Here is a 21,225-nt window from a genome sequence, read left to right on the forward strand (position 1 = left end):
ACAGTCATAGTTTTTTCAAAATTTTCCCAACATTCAGCTACTTTTAGTTTTTATATTCGTTTCCAGACAATTTTTTTTTTTTTTTAATTTGACATGTTTAAGATTTAATATCGATAATCAATAATCGAAGGTAAATTTGCTATAATTAAATTTGATAAAATTTATTGTAGAGATTTTAAAAAGTAAATAAGCGTAAAAACTTTTTTTAAGCGTCGCGCTATTTTAATTATCTTAACTAATGGCTAACTTCGTTAAGATTTTAAAAACTACAATATAATGTCTTCAAATCGGCAAATAGATTACGCGAAAAATTGATAGAAAAATCATTGACTTGTGATTTGACAACTTTAAGCACCTAATAAAATGGGAAACATGTATTTACGCCTTTAGCAAAGACATTGCGGCCTTTAACGCCTTTTCAAAATTTATTATGTGAGGAAATTAAACTCTAATTAAATAATGTCAAATAAAAAAAGCGCTGTCGCTAAATTTCAAAGAAGCGCCACCAACTCCAAACTTTTTTACAAAGGAGCATTCGCTCCTCCTGCGCCCCCTATGCCTACGCCTCTGCAAAGGTCATATTGTATTACAGTTCATTTAATATTATGGATAGAAAATTAGGAGCTAAGTAATTTAAAAAAAAAACAACCACCAGTGTTATCGCATTCTTTTTTCATTTCTTGACAGATTAAGAATGATTGACAAGTTTTAGAATATAGTTTTATGTAGATGTAAAGTGCCTTTTGAATTTCATTTCTGACTCAATCATTTGTCTATTTCATTAGCAATATGTTGAGCAGTATGGCGTCCTGAAAACTCTTCACAGCTAATAATAAACTTTCTCAAAGTGTAATCATAAGCAATATGAATGAATCTATTGCTCTAGAAGTCACTTGTCAAATTTTAATCAAATGCTGTTTTCATAATCCGATGTATCATGGGTAAGATATTCTTAGATTATGTTTTCCTACTTTTTATCATTTTTAAATAATCTTTAGACTCAAATATACTTAAGGGTAAAAGTTCACGAACCAAGATCGATAACCCAGGATCGACGACACAAGGCGGGTACTAGCCCTCCACTTTTATTTTTAAAGGAACTTTTCTTTTAAAAGAATTTTCTAGATATAGAGAACTTTTTTTTGAAATTGATGATTGTGCCCCTCCACTTCGTAGCCCGTGTCGTCGGTCTTGTTATATTGTGTTATATTTTGTGACTTAGATACTGTTGAACTGTTTTGTTTGTATATATTTTTTGAGCTAGGACTACTTGAGCAAGCTGCACTTCTTGTATAACTCTTTTTTTTGCTAGTGAACCTTTTAATGATTCTTTGACAATCACCTGAAATTAACAAAATATAAATTTTAATCGAGTTAAAAATATATACGAGGAAAATATTTTGTTATAGCATACCTTATGTCTGACTAGATTTATATTTTTCTCCGACATTTTGATTAACTAATTTTTCAACCTTTTTAAATTATTAATTTAAAAAAGATGAACGAGTTAGTTCCAACAGATATATCGTACTGGATGTTGAACCATCAGCAAGTTTGTACACTTTTTTCGACACTTTTCAAATTCAATTGGCAACTACTTTGCCACCTTTACTAGTTGTTTATTTTTCAAAATTAACTTTATTTAAAATTGCTTGTATCAAATTTTCCCTTTAATAAAATTTTCAAAACCATTCCGAAAATTGGTTCTTTTTTTAAAATATATACCGCTGTTCATACAATTAAAAAATTTAAATGCAAAGAAACACTTTCAAAATGAAAGAAACGCTTTCATAAAATAAAAAAAAAACGATTTATATAAACAGACAAGAACTCAAAGATGATATGAATGACTGAACTCACCACAATCTTTTCATAGAACCCCTGTTTGGGCTTTTAAAAAGTGTAAAGTAAAATAAAATTGTTAACAAGTTTATACAAAACTCCGTTAAAATATGAAAAAATAAGCATCTCCATTATATATTTAGAGTAAAAGACAATAAATAGAATAAACCCTTATAAATGTAAATTATTTTAAATAAAAATAAAACATAATATAAGAAATTAAGTTTAACAATATTTAATCCAGTGACTTAAGACAAGTTCCTAAATATGCTAATTATTTTCTTAAAAATAATAATAAATAACCATTATTATTATAACAATAAATATGAACAAACAACAGCAATAAATAGTATAACTGATATATTAAGTTGGATGTCATAATGTCATAAATTATCGCTAAACATTTTTATAAGGTTAGAATGAAAAAACCAAATACATTCTTTTTCATTCTAACCTTTTAAAAATACCTCCCGACTTACCTTCGCTAAGTATAACCCCTGGTGACAAAAATTTGGCACAAAATAAACACAGACAGTAATAGTACAACTAAAAGTTTAATGATTAAAAATATTGTACAGAATATTAAACAATATATTAGTTTTTTATTTTCGGGACTGCAATAATGATTTCTCGCCATTACGACGTAAGACATCAACTTTTTTGTATACATGTTCACACATGCCTAGATATACAAGATTTTATCAATTTTTTTTAAACAAGAATGGATTTTTTTGCAGCTGATCTTCACTTTCAGCTTCCCAATTGTTTTCATACACGTAGCCTTTAAGGATTGACCAGAAATCTTCAATTGGTCGTAATTCTGGGACACATGCTTGATTATCAAATTTTGTTACATAACGGATATTTTTCTCATCGAGGTAATTTGTCACACTTCTAGCATAATGTGAAGAGGCCAAGTCAGGCCAGAATACATAATTACCACCACTGTGATGTTTGTTGATAAAAGGAATCAATCGTTTGATGATGCAATCATTTTTGTACACTGTTTGGTTAATTGCCAGTCTCGCAGGAACAATAAATGGTTTCGAGATTCCACGAGGGGATATGGTAATCCACACAAGAATTTTTTTTTCAAATTTGCTTTTGCGCTTATATTTTACATTTTTTGGTGCTTTTTTTGCGTCATCTGAGTAAAATCCAACATTCGAATTTTTATTTGTATGTTTAAATGTAAAATAATACTCATCGTCAATGACAAAGTCGCGGTTTCTGAATTTGCGACAAATTCTTCCACACTTCAGTTGCAACTGCTTTAACTGTTTCTCAGTGCGATCAGGGGTTTGTTTTTTCCTAAAATAACAAATGTTTGTTTTGTTTTTTATTGTTTTTACAATGTAGGAATGATCGCACTCGAATTTATTTGCAATTTTTCTTGTTGAAGTTCCAGACCGGTTGTTCAAAAGACCTTTCAGGCGATTGATGTTCCCAGCAGTCATAATTTTTGGATATTAATTTGTTATATAGATAATGACCAGGGTATGAAATGGAAAAGCGCAAGAGATTAGTTTTTTTAAAGCTACGCTGAAATTTCCCGTTCCTCTAGTATGGTATCTATTTTTGCTATTTTGTAAGAAATTCTTTGAATAGTGAGAATCAATATATTCCAAAACTTGTTATTTTTGCTCAAATATAAACTTGTTCCTTCTCACTATTCAAAGAATTTCTTCCAAAATAGCAAAAGTAGATACCATACTAGAGGAACGGGAAACTTCAACGTAGCTTTTAAAAAAAACTAATTTCTTGCGCTTTTCCATTTCGTACCCTGGTCATTATCTATATAACAAATTAATATCCAAAAATACTCAACTGGAAAAATCGAATAACTTAAATACTCTGAAAACGTTATTAAAAGATCTCATTTTAAACACTAACAACTTTAAGAATTTTTATTAACCCCAAAACATTTAAAACTATGTGTAAAACTAACTTTGCTCCGAAACCAATGTCAACTCTAAAAACTCTAAAAACTCTAAATAACACAAAAACAACAACATCAACCAAAACGAATAGAAACAAATAATAGCCTTGTTTATCAACAAGTGAACGACAATATATTACCTATTTCGTAAATCGTGTACCTACTTATATTTATGTGCATCGAAATAAAATTTAAAAAATTAAAAATATCTTTTTGTCTGCATTCTTTGTTTTTTGTGTTTGGCATTTTTATTTTCATTCTGCCGAAACTGATAACTTTTTTTTTGATATAAACTTATTTTAAATTGAAGTATCCAAAAATATAAGTAACGCATAGCGGTTTCTTGATGACAAGACCATCGGTCTTTTGCAAGTTTCCCGCGTTCTTTGAAGTAATTTCTAATACTTTACAGTTTTATTTTATATATTTTTTGTATAACCTAACTTTGTGATTTTTTTTTAATTTTACTTGCTCTGTAAAGATTTTATTATATATTACGAATTTGTAAAGATTAAAGAACAAACTCAACAAAAAAAAGATATTTAGTATCAAACAAAGTTATGCACTTGTTTTTTCGTTTGCGTAACAGAAAACCAAGATAGTTGGCTGTTCAATCCACATCCACCACTAGCAGCCCAGACCTCTATATTTTTGATTTTGGAGTCAAAAAAAGTACAAGTTGTGAGGCAATCAATAGTTTCAAATCCCTTGCAAACTATGAGATGTTCTTTTAAACAAAAAAAATCAGTATTTGTTAGTGTATTTACAATTGTTTCAGCTTTTGGTCTTTCGTCTAAAATAAAAAAAAAAAAGATAATAATAAAAGGACGCTATGCATAAAAAAGATCAACCTAAAATTTCATTGTTTATTACTGAACCTGGATTTTTTCGAAGACAATTCTTTATAAGATCTTCAACATCAGGCCAAGGTTCAAAACCGTGAGAAGTTAAGGAATCGATAGGTTTGTTATTTAAAACAGCATCTTTAAAATCCTTCTCATAACTTAAGTCTTTGAATGGTTTTTGACCATTAGTAATAAGCTCATATATTGTAACCCCATAAGATAAAATGTCAACCTAAAACGGAGTTTTACATTCAACAAACTCAAAAATTTTCCATTAAATACAAATAACCTAAAAGACCCAGTTAAATTTATATAAAAAGTTAAACCATTCATTTTGTAAAGTACAACCTGTTTATTAAATTATTACAATTTATAATTATTTTTTTAATCTTAATCAATAATAATTTTTTAAAGTTATTTAAAATTATTCCAATTCAATCAAAATTAATAAAATTTAAATTATTTTTAATATTCTTTAGACTTCTTTTACCTCAGTGCTATATTCACTATCTTCAACTTCAGGAGCTTTGTATTTAGGTGTTCCTTTATTAGATATAAAACCCTGATACGTTCCATGTTGAGATATACCATAGTCAGAGAGTTTAATATTGACAGGTACAGTTAATGAATATGAAAACACAAGAATATTGCTTGGTTTCAAATCTCGATATATAATGTTATGTTTGTGAATAAAATTCAGACCTTCGGCTATCTAAAAAATCTTTATTTTTTTAGTTATTGTTTTATTGTAAATCAAAGAATTCTGTAGTATTAGAGTTTTTTTAACTTGAACAAAACAACCCACCTGCAAAGCCATTCTATGTTTTAAAGTTTTATTTTTTGAAATCTTTTGTGATGCTATGGAATCTGCTAAGTTCCCTAAAGGACTATATTCAAGTAGTAGAGCACGTGGACGTATACTCACTCCAATAAACGAAATAAGACAGGGATGATATAGACGTTTTATAATATCAACTTCATGTCGCAACATTCGATTTGGACAGTTTCCAGAAGATTCATTAAATACCTAAAACAAGAGTAAAATATTTTACAGTTTAATCATTATCATTATCATCATCATCATCATCATCATCATCATCATCATCATCATCATCATCATCATCATCATCATCATCATCATCATCATCATCATCATCATCATCATCATCATCATCATCATCATCATCATCATCATCATCATCATCATCATCATCATCATCATCATCATCATCATCATCATCATCATCATCATCATCATCATCATCATCATCATCATCATCATCATCATCATCATCATCATCATCATCATCGTCATTGTCATTGTCATCATCATCATCACCATTTCTTTCTTTTTTTACACAGTTTTTTTTTGTACTGAGTAAATTGGTGAATACAATTCATGCAGAAATGTCTAGAAATGTTAGAAAAACCGGTCTAAATCATGCTGGTCTGCACAGGAGAGGTTTCTCAAAAAAAATATTATAGTCAACTTGTTGGTCAAAAAAAATTGAGTTCTACTACTAGTAAACGAAAACTAAAAAGATAATGATAACTACTGATACAAAAAAAAGTTGAAAAACGATTGTTTATAGACTTTGTTACCAGTTTTTCTCTCTAGTCCACAGTTGAGTATTGCCTAAGGCTTAGAAACAAACTTGATGGTAACCCTGAAAGTGTTTTTAATACAGTTAATAACAAAGAGATTTAATACCATATGTTATACCAGAGGTTGAACAACATATATACGATAGCATACATAAAGAAGTTGTTTACAATGGAGCTAAATAGGTATTACAACTCACCGGATTAAATAAGATGTCAAACGTCTGTTAAACTAGCTAGAATAGTTTCAAAGAATCTCATACCTTTGAAATATTTGCAGAGCAAGATGTAAACACACGTTCTAACTTTGATGAATGTTAGATCCATTAAAGTTATGAATATATGTTTTATTTTTAATTCAGAAGTTAGATAAATGAGCTTGATAATCACAAAACTGACAGTAAATCTTCGTCAAAGCATTCAATAAATTCTAAGATAATATTAATTAAGATAATAAGAAAAATGTAGAGTCACTTGTAATATTTTCAGCTTCTGTGTGGAAATTAACAATAGCTTAATTAAAGTCATTAAGAATGACAAGCAATTCTACATAAAACGCAACATGTCAACTTTTGAAAATTGGAGTAAAAGAGAATCCCTCTAAATCATGGATATACTTAAATTGCATTGTTTCAAGCCAGTGGAGTTAGAGGTATTAAAGTAATGCAAACATACAAACAAAGAAACTTATTGCTTATGTTCTAGATAAACTTCAAAAGAATCTTAATTATTTTCTAGGATTTTTTTTGTCAATGGTTCAGTATATTAAATTTTTTTTTTTGTTGCTTAAAACAAATATTCAATTTGTTGAATGCTCAGCTAATAAAAATATCTCGAACAAATGATTTTAAAATTTTTTAATAACTAACAACAAATTGTCTACAAGCTATTCAGTAAGCAGCCATTACCAAGAATTAATAATATCTTGAAGATGGCTTTTAAACACGTTTATTAGCGTGTTTAAAACATAATTGAATTATTAAAATTTATTTAGAGTTGTTAATAGAGTTGCTTCGTTGTCTCCAATAAAACGTCAATTTTAAAAAGAAGTCTTAAATGCTGTATCGTGGTGAAATAGGTTGTCAGATGAGCATTTTGAACAATAGTTGTTGCTGTAACCTAATCAGGGTACTGATTAGATTTAGTTGCTGTTTTAAATTTAAGTTGATTTAATTCACTTTTAGTTGTTCAAAAACTATTTTGTTTTCTAAATACTTCAGGTATTTAAAATAGAGCGCTTGTCTCATAAGCGAGAAGTTACAAGTTCAATCCCCACCACGTCCCTGGTAGTAAAGTATTCGACTTGTTTCTCGGCGCAGCAGGCTTGTTCGTCAAGGTTCGAGTTTTGTAGTTATAGAGTTGAGAGAGAGAGTTGTAACCACAACTAAAGTGACCTCCTCGTCTTAAGGAGGTGAATTGATATATATAAAAAAAAGTATTTCTTATTCTAAATAATTTTGCTTAAAATATTTTGTGTTTAAATACGGAAATAATACTCATTTCAAAATAGCCTAATCATTATTTATTCTACCTAGATGGATTTAAAAAAATGTTATTTAAATAATTTATTTTATAATAATAAAAATTATTTATTTACAAGCTGAATTGCTATTTTTTTGTTGTTGTTTTTTCAAATTTATGAAACTTTATATTTCTATTAACTCTAAAGATAAGTGAGTGTTCAATAATTGACTAATGTAATAATTATGTGACTGTCAACGATAAATTGGAGTTTATTAAATTTAGAAGTACGTTAATAAATTGCATATTTATTTTCGCATGTACAAACTGCAGAATTTGTTTGTGTAACTTATATTTATTATATTTTAAGTATAACGACTCGTAAATTTAACAAACATAATATTGGAAATCGTACATTCCAGGGCCGACGACACGGGTTTCAAAGTGGAGGAGCACAATCGTCAATTTTTAAAAAAAGTCCTTTTTATCTAAAATTTTCTCGAAAAAAAAAAAAAAAGGTCCTTTAAAAAAAAAGTGTGAAAAGGAGGGGGGGGGGGGTAGAGGAGATCGCGTGGCCGCTGGCCCCCCTGGTGTCGTCGGCTCTTCATTCATTACTTTTTCTAGCATCGTTTTTTTGAAAGAGTGTATTGAGGGAGAGTTCATAAAGAAATGTCTACTCGTCAAACTTCAAAAAGGTTTAATATATCAAGAATTAGTATCCGTAATAAAACAAATTCAAAACATAAATAGTGCATTGGTGCACCAACCATATTCCCTCATATTGAGGAGCATTTATTTTTCACTAGAATGCCTTATTACAAAACAAAAGTGCAATTTTTCTAACTGCAGCTATAAATAAAGAAGAATTATAACTTTATTTTGAAAACATTAAACACGAACTTAAAAATTTTCCATCTTGTAATATTTAGAACTATGATGAAATCAATTTGCGTAATGATCCTGTAAATAAAAAATTATTAGGGTAACCTTGATGATTTTGTATTTTGGAAAATTTATAAACTTTTAAATGAAATTTGTAATTTTGTAATTAAATTTTTCAAAAGAATACGATATTTGTAATAAATATCGTATTCTTTTGAAAAATATTTTTACTATAATATTAGATTATAGTAAAAATATTTTTCAAAAGAATACGATATTTAGTGTATTTTTTAAACATATACCAACAATAACATAGTGCTTTATTATTAATTGGTTAAAAAAATAAAAATAGTTGAGTAAAGGACATAGATCTACTATGATTCTGCCCAAGACTTGCTGATGAAAAAAAGAAGATAAAGTTCGTTTAAAATTGAGGTACAGTCTTAGAAGTATAACTATTCCAGAAAGAAGTCATAATGGCGTCTTTGTGTTAAAAAAAGGAAAATTTTGAAACAAAGTTTGTAAGCTTTGAAAGCTGTAATCAAAGTAGATTACTCTCTTAAAAGTTGACTGAATATGTATTCAACAACTGCTTGAACCATCAAGAAGTAATCACAAAAAAAATCGCTTTCTAAGTAAAATAATCTTTTTTTGAATACTAAGATGGTAAATATAAATATCAAAGATGGTATGTATAAATATTAAAGATGGTATGTATAAACAATAAAGATATAATTCTAATTTATTTTATTAATTGAAATTTACAAATAGTCGTTTCAAAAAACAAAATTTAAAAAAATGACTACAAACTAACTCTAAATTAGTAAATATTGTTTACCATTTGTTCTAAACCTTATCTTATATTTGCAATGCTTTAGTTTGATTTGACGTTTTGAAACAATATCATAGGATAGTTTTTTTTAATAGTGAAATGTGATTGGTTAATTTCTAACTAATATACTACGCTGTGTTTTATTAAAAACTATGTTACTACGAAGGCTGTTGAACTAAAAAATGAATTATTTTACTTCGTTTTCTAAACAGCCGTATTATGCCTCCTTGCTTATCCTACGCTGGGTTCTGACTGCTCGTATATATCTAAATAACAAATAACCAACTGTATCGCATTAAACCACGTTACACTAATACGCACTATTTGAAGCCTCAAATCAATAAAACCGACAAAAAAAAGTCATTAGTAGACAAATAAATTCATTTGTTTTTGTTTACTGTTTGGATATAATAGTAGTGGTAAAATGGGGGGTTAAACGCCACTTGACAATTTTACCCCTCAAAAACTTTTTAGCTTCGGGTTTGGCACCATTTTTTGACACCTGTTAAGAGCACCATTTTTTCACCATCTCTAAAAACTTTTTGGTAACGAAGAAAAAATTTATTATACTTTGCAAAAATAATTAAGTAGTGACGTCACTACTTTACACTGGTTACTCCCCACAATTAGAAAATATGATTATATATTATACGTTAGCAAACGGAAAGGAAATAATTTTTAACACAAAAGACATTGTAAGTTATTTATCTAAAAAGAAAAATACTGCTTTAAGTGACTGGTGGTCACCAGCTTTAAAATTTAAATGGAATCACCCTAAAAAAGGTAATAATAAAGTTTTATGGGTAAATGTAACGTATAAAGGTCCAATGGGAATTTCGGGAGACTTAATTTCTATAACTAATGAAACTCAAGCAGGACGTGTTATTCACAAAAGTGACACAGAAAAAAAAAGACCAATGGTATTACTAAAAAATAAAGAAGATAGTAATAATGAATTTATTTCTTTATTAAACGAAGCTTTTATGAGTGAGATTAGTCAACGTCTTAAACGTGGTAAAGAGTACTTAGAAACAGTGAGAAAGAATAGCAATGTAAGTGATATAACACATACAAATAAAGCAGGTGATCTTATCATTACAATAAAAATGGCTGAAGAAATAAAGAATTTTTTCCAATAGAAACAGATTACAATCTTTTAGTGAAAGGAGTGATTATTATTCCTAATTCTAAAATAGTAAACATGGTTAAAGAAGGACAATCAGTAATAAGACTTTTATTGAGCATGGATAAAACTAAATTTTATGATAAAAAAGAACTAAAATTAAAAATAAAAACTTAAAGGTAAAACAAGATATAAAGCAGCAAAAGTAAATGGAGAAAAATTTCAAATCAAAATATTGAATATTTAATCAAAAAAGAGTGTAAAATTGATGCTATTGTTTACTTTGGTAGCATTTGTATGAGTCCGATGGGATTTTGCTTCCACTCTATGCAGAAGCGGTTATCGTAAAAAAAATAGAAGAAGAGTATTTATTCTCAGACCTTGAGTAAAAAAAAAAAAAAGGCATTGATGAAACTTTAAATTAGAGAAAAACACATGATATATAATTGAAAAAAAACATATATAAAATAGCTAATTTGTATAGATAAGAGTTTGACAGCTAAGTAGAAAGTTTACATGATTATCAAATATTTAATCTTCGAAAACGTTTTATGAACGCTAGTGAAGCAACCGCTTGTTCTACGTAGAATAAAAAGTAAAAAAAGACAAATTGAATTATTTGATAAATTGAGTTATAAAATTGCAGAGAGATTTAAAGAAAAAACTCAAATTAACATACATCAATTAAAACGTGAATCACAAAAGCTTATTATGTTGATAATAAATGAAGTTCTTAACTGTTACTCTAATGATCTTACAAAATAGCTAGCTCCTCAGTCAGCTCTTGGGCCAGCACCTTGGACAGCCCCTCGTCCAGCTCCAAGGCCAGCATCTAAGCCAGCTCCTTGGCCTGCACCAAATATTGAAGATCGACCAAAGTTGAAACTTTCTTCAAAAGAAGTAAATGATTGATTAATAAATTAGGGTTCAAAATTAATATTACCAGAATTTGAAATTAGCAAAAAATATAGCTAGCTTGTGAATTATATTGTTGAATTGCCGCAAGGCCACAGACTTGAATCTGACGCACTTGTATTCATAAATGAAATGAAACCTAAAATTGAAGAGTTAATAGAAACCAAGATTGAGCAGAAAGTAACACTGATCTATTCGCTGAATTAGAAAGAACATCACCTAACGGTGATACTGTAACACAAATTTTTTACCTGCGCTAAGATGTTGCACCTATTCTAAATAAAAATAATATTACAAATTTACTTGATACAGCTCCAGCGAGAATTAACGAACATCTTGAAAAGTTTACTTCTGAGGGTTCAGGTTGACAATCACTTTCAATCAATGTTTTTGTATGGAATAATGACTTACATCTATTATATTTTAGCAATGAAAAAGATAAAATTGATGTATATCTTTTACTTATTCAAGAAGATTTAAAATCGCACTATGTTTGGATTAAAAATCTGGTTGGAATGGTTTATTATAATATCAAACATAAAACACCAAAACATCCTTGTTGTCAATGTCTTTACGTATTTAGTACAGCTGAATTATTAAAAGCTCATCGTGAGGATAGTTTAGGGAATGGAGATAAAGCTCAAGGCACGGTGATGCCTGAAAAGGTAAAGATGATGTATTAAAATTTACATATACAAATATTATATACAAAATTTACAGCATAAACAAATGCGAGTGCGTAACATTATTTATGCTGACTTTGAATGCTTGAGCATTCGAGTGGAAAGTGCTCCTAATAAAACAGCTAAAAGCTCTACTCGATTGATTGCAAAGCAAGTTCTGTATAGTTATTATTACCTCAAGGTTCAGAGTGATGGTTTTACTGAAGCTTTGACTTTATATCGCGGTACTGATGCAGTAGAGCACTTTCTAGCTAGCCTTCAAACTGAGTTGGAAAGAATTAATACATTTTTTAGAAATCCATAGAAAATGGTGATGACTGATGCTGACAAAATTTCATATAATAATACAACGGTTTGCTATATTTGCGGTGAAAATCTGGGTAATATTAAAGTAAGAGAACACTATCATGTAACGGTAAAATATCGACGCGCCATCCACATGGATAGAAATTTAAAGCTTCGAATCAGAACTGGTGTAACTAAGATCCCCGTGGCCTTTCACAATTTTCGTGGCTATAACTCTCATTTGATCATGCAGGCTCCTGATAAAACTAAAAATGGTAAGATTAGCTGTATCCCTAACACTAGGGAAAAATACATGACGTTTAGTTTGGGTCCGTTGCAATTTATTGATAGCTTGCAATTTATGGACTCATCTCTTGACGCTTTAGCGAAAAATCTTAAACTTAGTGACTTAAATATATTTTGAGTTGGCTTAACTGATAGTGAGCTATTACTCGTGAAACGTAAAGGTTTCTACCTTTATGAATACGTTGAAAGCTTTGATAGATTTAACAAACGATGTTTACCACCTTAAGAAGCTTTTTACTCAAAACTATCAAGAGGATGGTATTAAGAGCAAAATGTATGGAATGCTATTAACTGTAAAACGTTCGATGATTATCATCACATTTACTTGAAAATGGATGTAAAACTTTTAGCCGATTTTCTTGAAAAGCTTAGAACCACAAGTATAACTTATTATGGTTTAGATCCAGCACACTACTTTAACGCTCCAGGTATGTCTTGAGATGCACTTTTAAAAAAGACGGGAGTTCAGCTTGAGATATTGACAGACATTAACATGCACCAATTTTTGGAAAAAAGATTGCGTGGCGCAATTAGTATGGCCTCAAAACGTTTTGCAAAAGCTTACAACCCTGGTTGTCCAGATTATGATGAGAGCAAACCCAATTCATATATAATGTATTTAGATGCAAACAATTTGTACGGTTGGGCAAAGAAGCAGTTTCTTCCAGGTCAGGGCTTCCAATGATGCGAGCCTTTGATTGAATAAGTGCTTAGAACACCGGATGGCGCTCCAGAAGGTTTTGTTGTAGAGGTTAATATTGAGATTCCCAAGTAACTGCATGATTTACGTAATGAAAAACCTCTTGCTTCAGAGAGGATGATGGTTGAAGAAGAGTGGCTAAGTGAATACCAGAAACAAATGGTAAAAAAGCTTGGGGTAAAATTAAAAAAATGTGAAAAGCTTGTTCCTAATCTACAAAACAAAGAAAAATACATTGTTCATTATCGCAATCTAAAACTACACCAATCACTCGGAATGCGAGTTACAAAAATTCATAGAGCTGTAAAGTTTAGGCAAGAACGCAGGATGGTGCCTTACATTCAGCTAAATACTGATCGAAGAGCTAAGGCTACAAAAGCTTTTGAAAAAGATTTCTTTAAACTCATTATTAATAGCGTCTTTGAAAAAACCAGGGAGTGTCTTCGCAAACGTTTTTGTGTTGACCTTGTTCGTGAAAATAAAGAAAACCGACTACGGAAACTTGTTGCTGACCCAGCTAATTAATCATATAAAATATTTGATGGCAATCTTGCTGCTATCCACAGTACAAAAGCCAGATTAAAATTAAATAAACCAATATATGTTGGACAAGCTGTCTCAGACCTTAGAATGCACCTAATGTACAATTTTTGGTACAACAAGATTAAATTAAAATATAATGAAAGAGCACAATTACTTTACACTGGAACTGATAGTTTATTGTTCTAAGTGGAAACTAAAGATACTTACAAAGATATGAAAGAAAATAAAGATTGTTAAGATTTTAGTGAATATTCAAAAGATCATTCATGCTTTGACGAAACTAATATAAAGGTTGTCAGTAAATTCAAGGATGAGTCAAAAGGCTGCCTCTTTAAGAATTTGTCGGGCTAAGACCTAAAATGCGCTCCGTTGTCAAACTGGTGGAGAAAACAAGAAGATAGCAAAAGAAATCTGAAGAACTTTGGTTAAAAAAGATCTTATGCACTATCATTATAAACAATGCATTAACGAGCAAATTGAATTAAAACGAACTCAGATTAGAATTAACAGCATGGGACACCACATCGGTGTATATGAGCAAGTAAAAACGTCTCCATCCCTTCTTGATACGAAGCGGTGGATTGCTCAAGATGGAATTGCAACTTTAGCGTATGGACATAAACTTATTTAAGTATTCTATCAGGAGGTAACTGGGTTTTAGACGGAATAAGTTGCAACTCTTCACAAACGAAACTTCTATTCGGTCCACCAACAAGACTATAAAGAGTTGGTTGGCCTATTTGTTGCACAAACCAAGACCAAAAAGTATCAGTAGCCCTTTTTTAACCCCCTTCTAGCTCACCTGTAGCATACAAGTAACGCACTTTTACACCTGGAGAAATTAAAATTTCTTTTTTTGCAGCAGACATCGATGGAGTTGAAATTTTTTTTTACATTTTTATTGCACCTATTGGTTTTTTATCTAGTAGGTGTGTAGTTTGGTTATTAAATAATTTTACAATATCAGGTAAATCTTTTACCCATGCAACTAATCTTTCAGTCATTAGCAACTCTTGAGCATAATGGCCACCAAAAATTTTTTCAGCAAGCGTACGATTATAACATTCAACGATAGACTGTTCTCGATGATTTCCAGCAGCAGCTCGCTTGATCTGGGTTTTATTTTTTTCTAAAAATTTTGTAGTAGCTCCTTTAATTTCACTTTCAGCATTTTAAATAGCATATTAACTATGATAAGATTGGGCAAGGAGAAAGGGCCACGCTTGTATATTTTTGCAAGAGCTTCTGAAACATTAGCAGCTGCTTTGTTTGTAATCGGTTCAGCGTCTTTATAACGGCTAGTTACGTCAACAACCATTAATGCATACTTATAAGTATATCAACCAATTTTGTCATGAAGTAGATAAATCAAATCAGCTTGATGTACTTTATTAGGATGAGTTTTGTTAATCATTGCTCTTGGTATATAGGAGGGGAAGGTAAATAAATTTACCATATTGCTTGCTTTTTAAGTCATTTACCAGCTTCTTAGTCAGAAACTTAAACAGCAACTGAAAGCTTTTTAATTGCAGCAAGACCGCACCAATACCCTTTTGAACTAGAGTAAATCTTAGAAAGCTCCATTATAATTTTATAATTAGAAAGACGTGTCTAGAATATAAAAAATGAAAGAATTATTAAAAAACACAAAAAACAAACTTCTCAATGAGGTGGCAAAAGATAATAAAGAAGAACTTGATAAGTATGTTAGCAAGTTGCGTGGTAAAAAAAGATCACAATTCCGTGCAAGATTTGCAAGGGTTACTTGTTATATATACTTGAGTGTGCTTTATCTCAGTTCAGAAATATTTAAAATTTCTAATAAAATTATTTCAATGCCTGAACTATTAACTATTGAAGAAAAAACTAAAACTACTGAAGCTATAAAGAATTTATAATAGCTATTAACATTCGCAGTAAAAAATATATTTTATCAAACTCAATATAGCTTTCGATATGTTCGCTTGTTATATCTGGGTCAAGAGCTAATATTTGCGGTAAATAGCGGTATCAGCTCTTAAAAAATTATACCACACATTTCTTTTTATAATGTGAGCTCTTAAAGCGTTCACATCATTTTTTTCTACAGCTTTTTTAGCTCCTTTATAATTCATTTTTATCTACAATGACACCCTTTTGTCATTGTAGATAAAAATGATCTACAATGACACAAGATGATCACCCTAAGTGATCTTACAGTTTCAGGATTTTCTATTTCAGAGAGACATTTATATTTAGTTGTCCACTCGGTAATACCAGCATAAACACCATCATTAACAGCGAGACATGTTTATCTATCCCATGGGTGATTAGCGTTATGTAGCAAAGTAACTATTTCTTTTTATTTTTTTCTTACAGCTAAAGCTACAATGCTATAATCCCACTTACATTCTTCATCAGTCAGAAATTTTACCATTTCTAATGACCCAATATGCATAGCTTTTTAAAAAGCTTCAAATTTGTTAAGTATGATTAAATTTTTTGCTTGGAGGACAGTTATGGTAAAGATACTTTACAACTTTAAGGTGGTTAAATCTAATTGCCTCAATAAGAAAATTGAGATCCCATACAAGAAGATAATCTTCGAGCATCATTTTAACTGTGATGAGCTCTCCTTTTCGAAAAGCGTATCCGTAAATATTCTTTCGAGGACCAACGCTTATAATATTGTTTTCTCTTATAAGAGTTAAACCCATCTTATTATTAATGCAACAAACTTTCAATTAAAGATCTGAAAAGTAATATATACATCAAAATGACTCAAGCAGTACTAAAATTGCAAACGGGTTTCCTTAATCTAGCCGAAGCTGAGTTTGACAGAAAAGATGGTCTTGAGCAGACATCTCATCAAGCATGGCAATCAGCAGTAAACACCCGCCTTGGACTAATTAATGCAACTCATGTTGCTGCAGGACAGCCTGGCAATCAAAATAATCTCGCTGATGCAATAATCTTTAATAGAAATGCATTAGGTGTAAACGCTGATCTTGTTTTGGTATTCCCCTTCTCTGAACCTCAGTTTAACTATGTTGTTCCAGAGCTCATTGCCTTAGTAAGAGATTATGCTCTTGTTGCTTCAAGGTTAGGAATTTGTGGCCTAGCTGCATCAATGCTCAATTACAAGTAAATGCAGCTATATTGTTAATCAGCAAAACTATGATGTGTTCATAAAAATACAAAAAAAATTTAAAAAATGTAAAAAACAAACACAAAAAAACTGTTAGCTGTTAACTGTTAAACTGTTTTAACTGTTAGTTAAACTGTTACGTGACATCCAGCCGGGTTGCGTAGGGCTGACTTTTTGTCTTTTATTTTAAAAACGCTTATTTTTTTGTTAAATACTAACCTATTAACCCACCCATAACTGCAGATCGTGTGGCAAATAAATTTTCATTTGTTTTTTGTTCTTTGCTTGATTGATAAAAATCTTTGAGTTCTGGTTGTGGAGGTAATTTAAGAAGTTCGTAATTGTCAGTTAAACCTTTTTCAGTCGAATGAAGCTATTGATAAAATTAATGCTTGGAGTCGAGCATTAATTTTATCAATAGCTTCAGTTCGTTTTTGGTTTCACTCAGTTGAAGCTTTTTGTAATTGCTCAACAGCTTTTTTATGTCTTTTAGATTCTTCAAGCATTTTTGTGCTTTTAGAATTCTGTCGCATTCACAAGGGACTGAGCTATAAGCCCAGACCCTGTGAATGTGACAGCGTTTGCAACTGCTCCAAAAATGACCATATCAATCCCATTAATTTTTAATTTATATTATACATTTCTTTCTTCAATTTATTATGTTAAGTTTTTCATCATTGTTACAGTTATCCATTCATAATCTGCTAGTTTTTGTCTAAGAACTTCTCCAAAAACAAGAAAAACTAAGAACTTCCCAATATCACGCATTTCAAAATCAAGTTCGGTCCGTTTTGCTATCTTTATCTTTTCAAAGATAAAGAAAGCTGCTAGTGCTCCAGCTCCTACAACAACGCTGTGATATAATACATCTGCAGCTTGTTTTTTAAAAGGATCTGGATTTCCACTGCTAGTTGTGGGAACCGTATTAGTTTTTGTTCCAGGTGCTGTTGATCCGCCTAAATCAGATAAAAAGTTTTATATTGAAAAAATCATTGCTCTAAATAAGAGCTAAATGTTACTCCAAGAATTTTTTAAGCATTATATATTGGGCAATGGTGATTCGCGAAGATTGCCACTTGCTAAGCTTGCTATATCAGGTTGCCACATAAAGCATTAGTTGTCGCTTTTAGATCAAAAGTTTACAGGGATACCTCGAGTCGTCCGAGACCAGCTAATCTGTATTGGTATATTACCACTAAAAGATTGGTCAAGCTTCAGAATGATTATAGAAGAAAACAATCAACTTATAAGTGATACCCAAGTAGAAGAGATAAAAAAAAACGTCTTTAATCTAAACCTAACGCTACTCCATTAATACACTTACACTCTCATGTGCATGAGAGAATTGAGCTGCCATGATTTTAACAATAAAAAATTTATTTTTTCTTAGTGTTCTTATCTTAAGTGTTGTTATTACATTTATTTGGATAAAAGTAGTTTTTAAAAATGGTGAGGACCCAGTTGGAAACTCAGTTGAAACAGAAGATAGCTCTGTTAGTTTGTATAGATCAAGGTTAGCAGGAAGTATTTCAGAAGGAAACAGTTTAAAATTTCTTGGAAGAAGACTAAATTATCAAGAGCTAAATAATATGACTGCTGATGAAGTAGTTTCACTGTATAGTGAATACACAATGCGGATGGATAAAAGTATAGGTACAGGACTTTCAAAAACGGCAACTACAACCTACACAAAGCTTGTGAAAAAGTTTTTCCCAATAGGGGATCATGATAACCATCCAGTGCTTTAACAAGCTTTATGCATTTTAGCTGGCAAATTTTACCATAGATTTGGTATGGACCTTGCACCTTTTTCTGTTATGTTATCAGCTGTAACTTATGTTGACGTCAGCCGTCCATATTGGACTATTAAACAAGAACCTCAAGAAATACCTTTCGAAAAAGTCCTACATTTTTAAGACAACAATTAATTTTAGGAACTTGGCCCATAGCAAGGTTAATTACATGTAAATCGAGTGTTTTTGAATCTTGCACAATTTGATGCGCAACATATAGATATTTCTAACTCTCCAACCCCATTTCTTTAGAAATATTAAATTCTTTTTTTATCGCTTTGAACATTGTATTATTAACAGAAACATTCCACGGATAAAAACCGTTTGTGCTTGGAATTGGCACCGTAAGGCGCCGTAATATTCGTTTAATCGTGTAATAAATTTGAAATCTGTAAAGAGCTCTCATAAAGCTGTCAGTAGAGTAAAGCATAAGCATGGTTACTCCACATCAAGCAGAAGCCATGCTAGTTGCAAAAATAAGTACGTTAATGTAGATGTAAGGTCCATCTCCATCAACCCAATTACTGGGTTCAAAACCTCTAACAACAGACTCTGCAGTTCGAACCCATTAACATGTTTGAAAAACATTTGTGTAACTCGGATTAAATGTAAAAATTTAATTTATAAAAACTACTTTGTTTTCCGAATCAGAAATTGATAAGGGACATGCTGAAATCCCGTTTTTCAGTTTTAGGTCAGGTGAGCTCGAAAGCTTTACATCGTCAATACTTAAAATTACATTAGGTAGTGGCATTTCTTGCTTATAAATAAAATTAGGATCATAAGAGTTTAAGGGGTATAAGTGTTTCCCAATTCCAACGTAAGACCGATTGCTTTCTGATGGAGGTTCATTTGTTAAACCTGGATGTTCGTAATAAATTTGAAAAGCTGCCTTTATACCTAACTTTAAAATATCTAAAAATAATGAACTTCCAGTATTTTTGTTGTTTAACGTTTCAAATTGTTGTGCAATATCTCCCGCGTTTCTCCTGGAAAATTCCTACAAAAACCATTATATTATTACTTATTTTCTTATATATCTAACATTGCACTGTGAATAACGTTTAACTATTAAATATATAAAAAACTATAAATGCAATAATCAATGTCCATGCTTTATCCGCAAGCGACATAACAGCTATCGCTGCTTTATCAAATAGCCTCCATATAAAACTTCCAATATATGGAATCAATTTTAACGCTTTATCACCAATCAATCGTAACGAATTTGCAAGATGCTCATGAAAATTTTTCATTTTTGATTTTTTATCACCACCTCTATCAGGACCTCCACCACCTTTATTGGGACCACTACCATCTTTATCGGGACCAACACCACCTATAACTCCTTTATCTGGACCTCCTTTATCAGGCTTTTCCGCACCCTTATCAGAGTATGGTTTTCTTTTTGGTTTTTGAGTAAAAAATTCTATAATAAACCCTATTATACTCCCTATTGAAATAGGTAGTAAAAGTAACATAGCAACACGTAATCTTTCTATTCTAAGTATATATCTAACTTTATCCATAAAAGCAACTTTTATTTTTAAAAATATTCTACAAATATCTTGAAGCATACTTTAGAACTATTTTTTATATTTTCATAACCTTCTTTAGTTTTAAATAATGCTCCTCTTGCATTTTTTAGTAATTTCTTTTGTGATTCAATTTCTGATGTTATAGCTTCATTTTTCGCTTTTAAATCTTGATATTTCTTTTTTGCGTTTTCAAATCTTTCATTTGCTTCAAGTAAAAAATTTTGTGACTCGTTCAACCTTATTTCTAAACATCTAGCCGTTTCTTTACTCACAGCACCAGCATTTTTTTCTTCTTCTAAATGATCTTGATTTATCGTAAATATTTTTTCCCAATTTAACTTTTCTTTCGTATAACTGTATAATCATTAAAAAACAACTTAAGCTCAGTTAGCATCGTAGAATGTTGTGCACCAAGATTTATCACAGTTTTTTTCAAGGTTTTTAATAGTTTCAAATGATAAACTATTTTTTGCTTCAGCATCAACTAGCTTTTCGGTAAGATTATCTGATTCGGTAAGATAATCTTACCGAATAAGATTCGGTAAGATAATCTTACCGAATAAGATTCGGTAAGATAATCTTACCGAATAAGATTCGGTAAGATAATCTTACCGAATCTTTTTTTTTATAAGATTTTCGGTAAGATTATATTTTCTTCGTTTGTTTTTTGACCTTCATATATCTGTCTCCTTACTAGTAGTTTGCAAATTTTCAGCAGCGTCAGTTAAATCCTTTGGTTTAACTTTTCGACCATTTCTAAAAGTATTATTAAATAATTCTTTTAACGCTTCAAAAGCATTCATTGCTTT

The 21,225-nt window shown here is 30.5% G+C and overlaps 1 protein-coding gene across 4 annotated transcripts in view; it reads right to left on the reverse strand.

Annotated features, from left to right (window-relative positions):
• Positions 1 to 21,225, reverse strand: part of LOC136080602 (leucine-rich repeat serine/threonine-protein kinase 2-like) — a 112,751-nt gene that overhangs the window by 14,680 nt on the left and 76,846 nt on the right. For 2 of the 4 annotated variants that reach the window (XM_065797455.1, XM_065797454.1), the window contains exons 8-11: positions 5,432 to 5,653; positions 5,117 to 5,338; positions 4,660 to 4,858; positions 4,348 to 4,574 (exon numbers count right to left, since the gene is read on the reverse strand). The exons of the other annotated variants lie outside the window; for them this stretch is intronic. In XM_065797455.1, the coding sequence (XP_065653527.1) occupies positions 4,348 to 4,574; positions 4,660 to 4,858; positions 5,117 to 5,338; positions 5,432 to 5,653 (870 nt within the window). The remainder of the gene's footprint in view (positions 1 to 4,347; positions 4,575 to 4,659; positions 4,859 to 5,116; positions 5,339 to 5,431; positions 5,654 to 21,225) is intronic. 4 annotated transcript variants of the gene reach the window in all.

Source organism: Hydra vulgaris, chromosome 05 (genome assembly GCF_038396675.1).
Source record: "Hydra vulgaris chromosome 05, alternate assembly HydraT2T_AEP".
Taxonomy (NCBI): Eukaryota; Metazoa; Cnidaria; class Hydrozoa; order Anthoathecata; family Hydridae; genus Hydra; species Hydra vulgaris.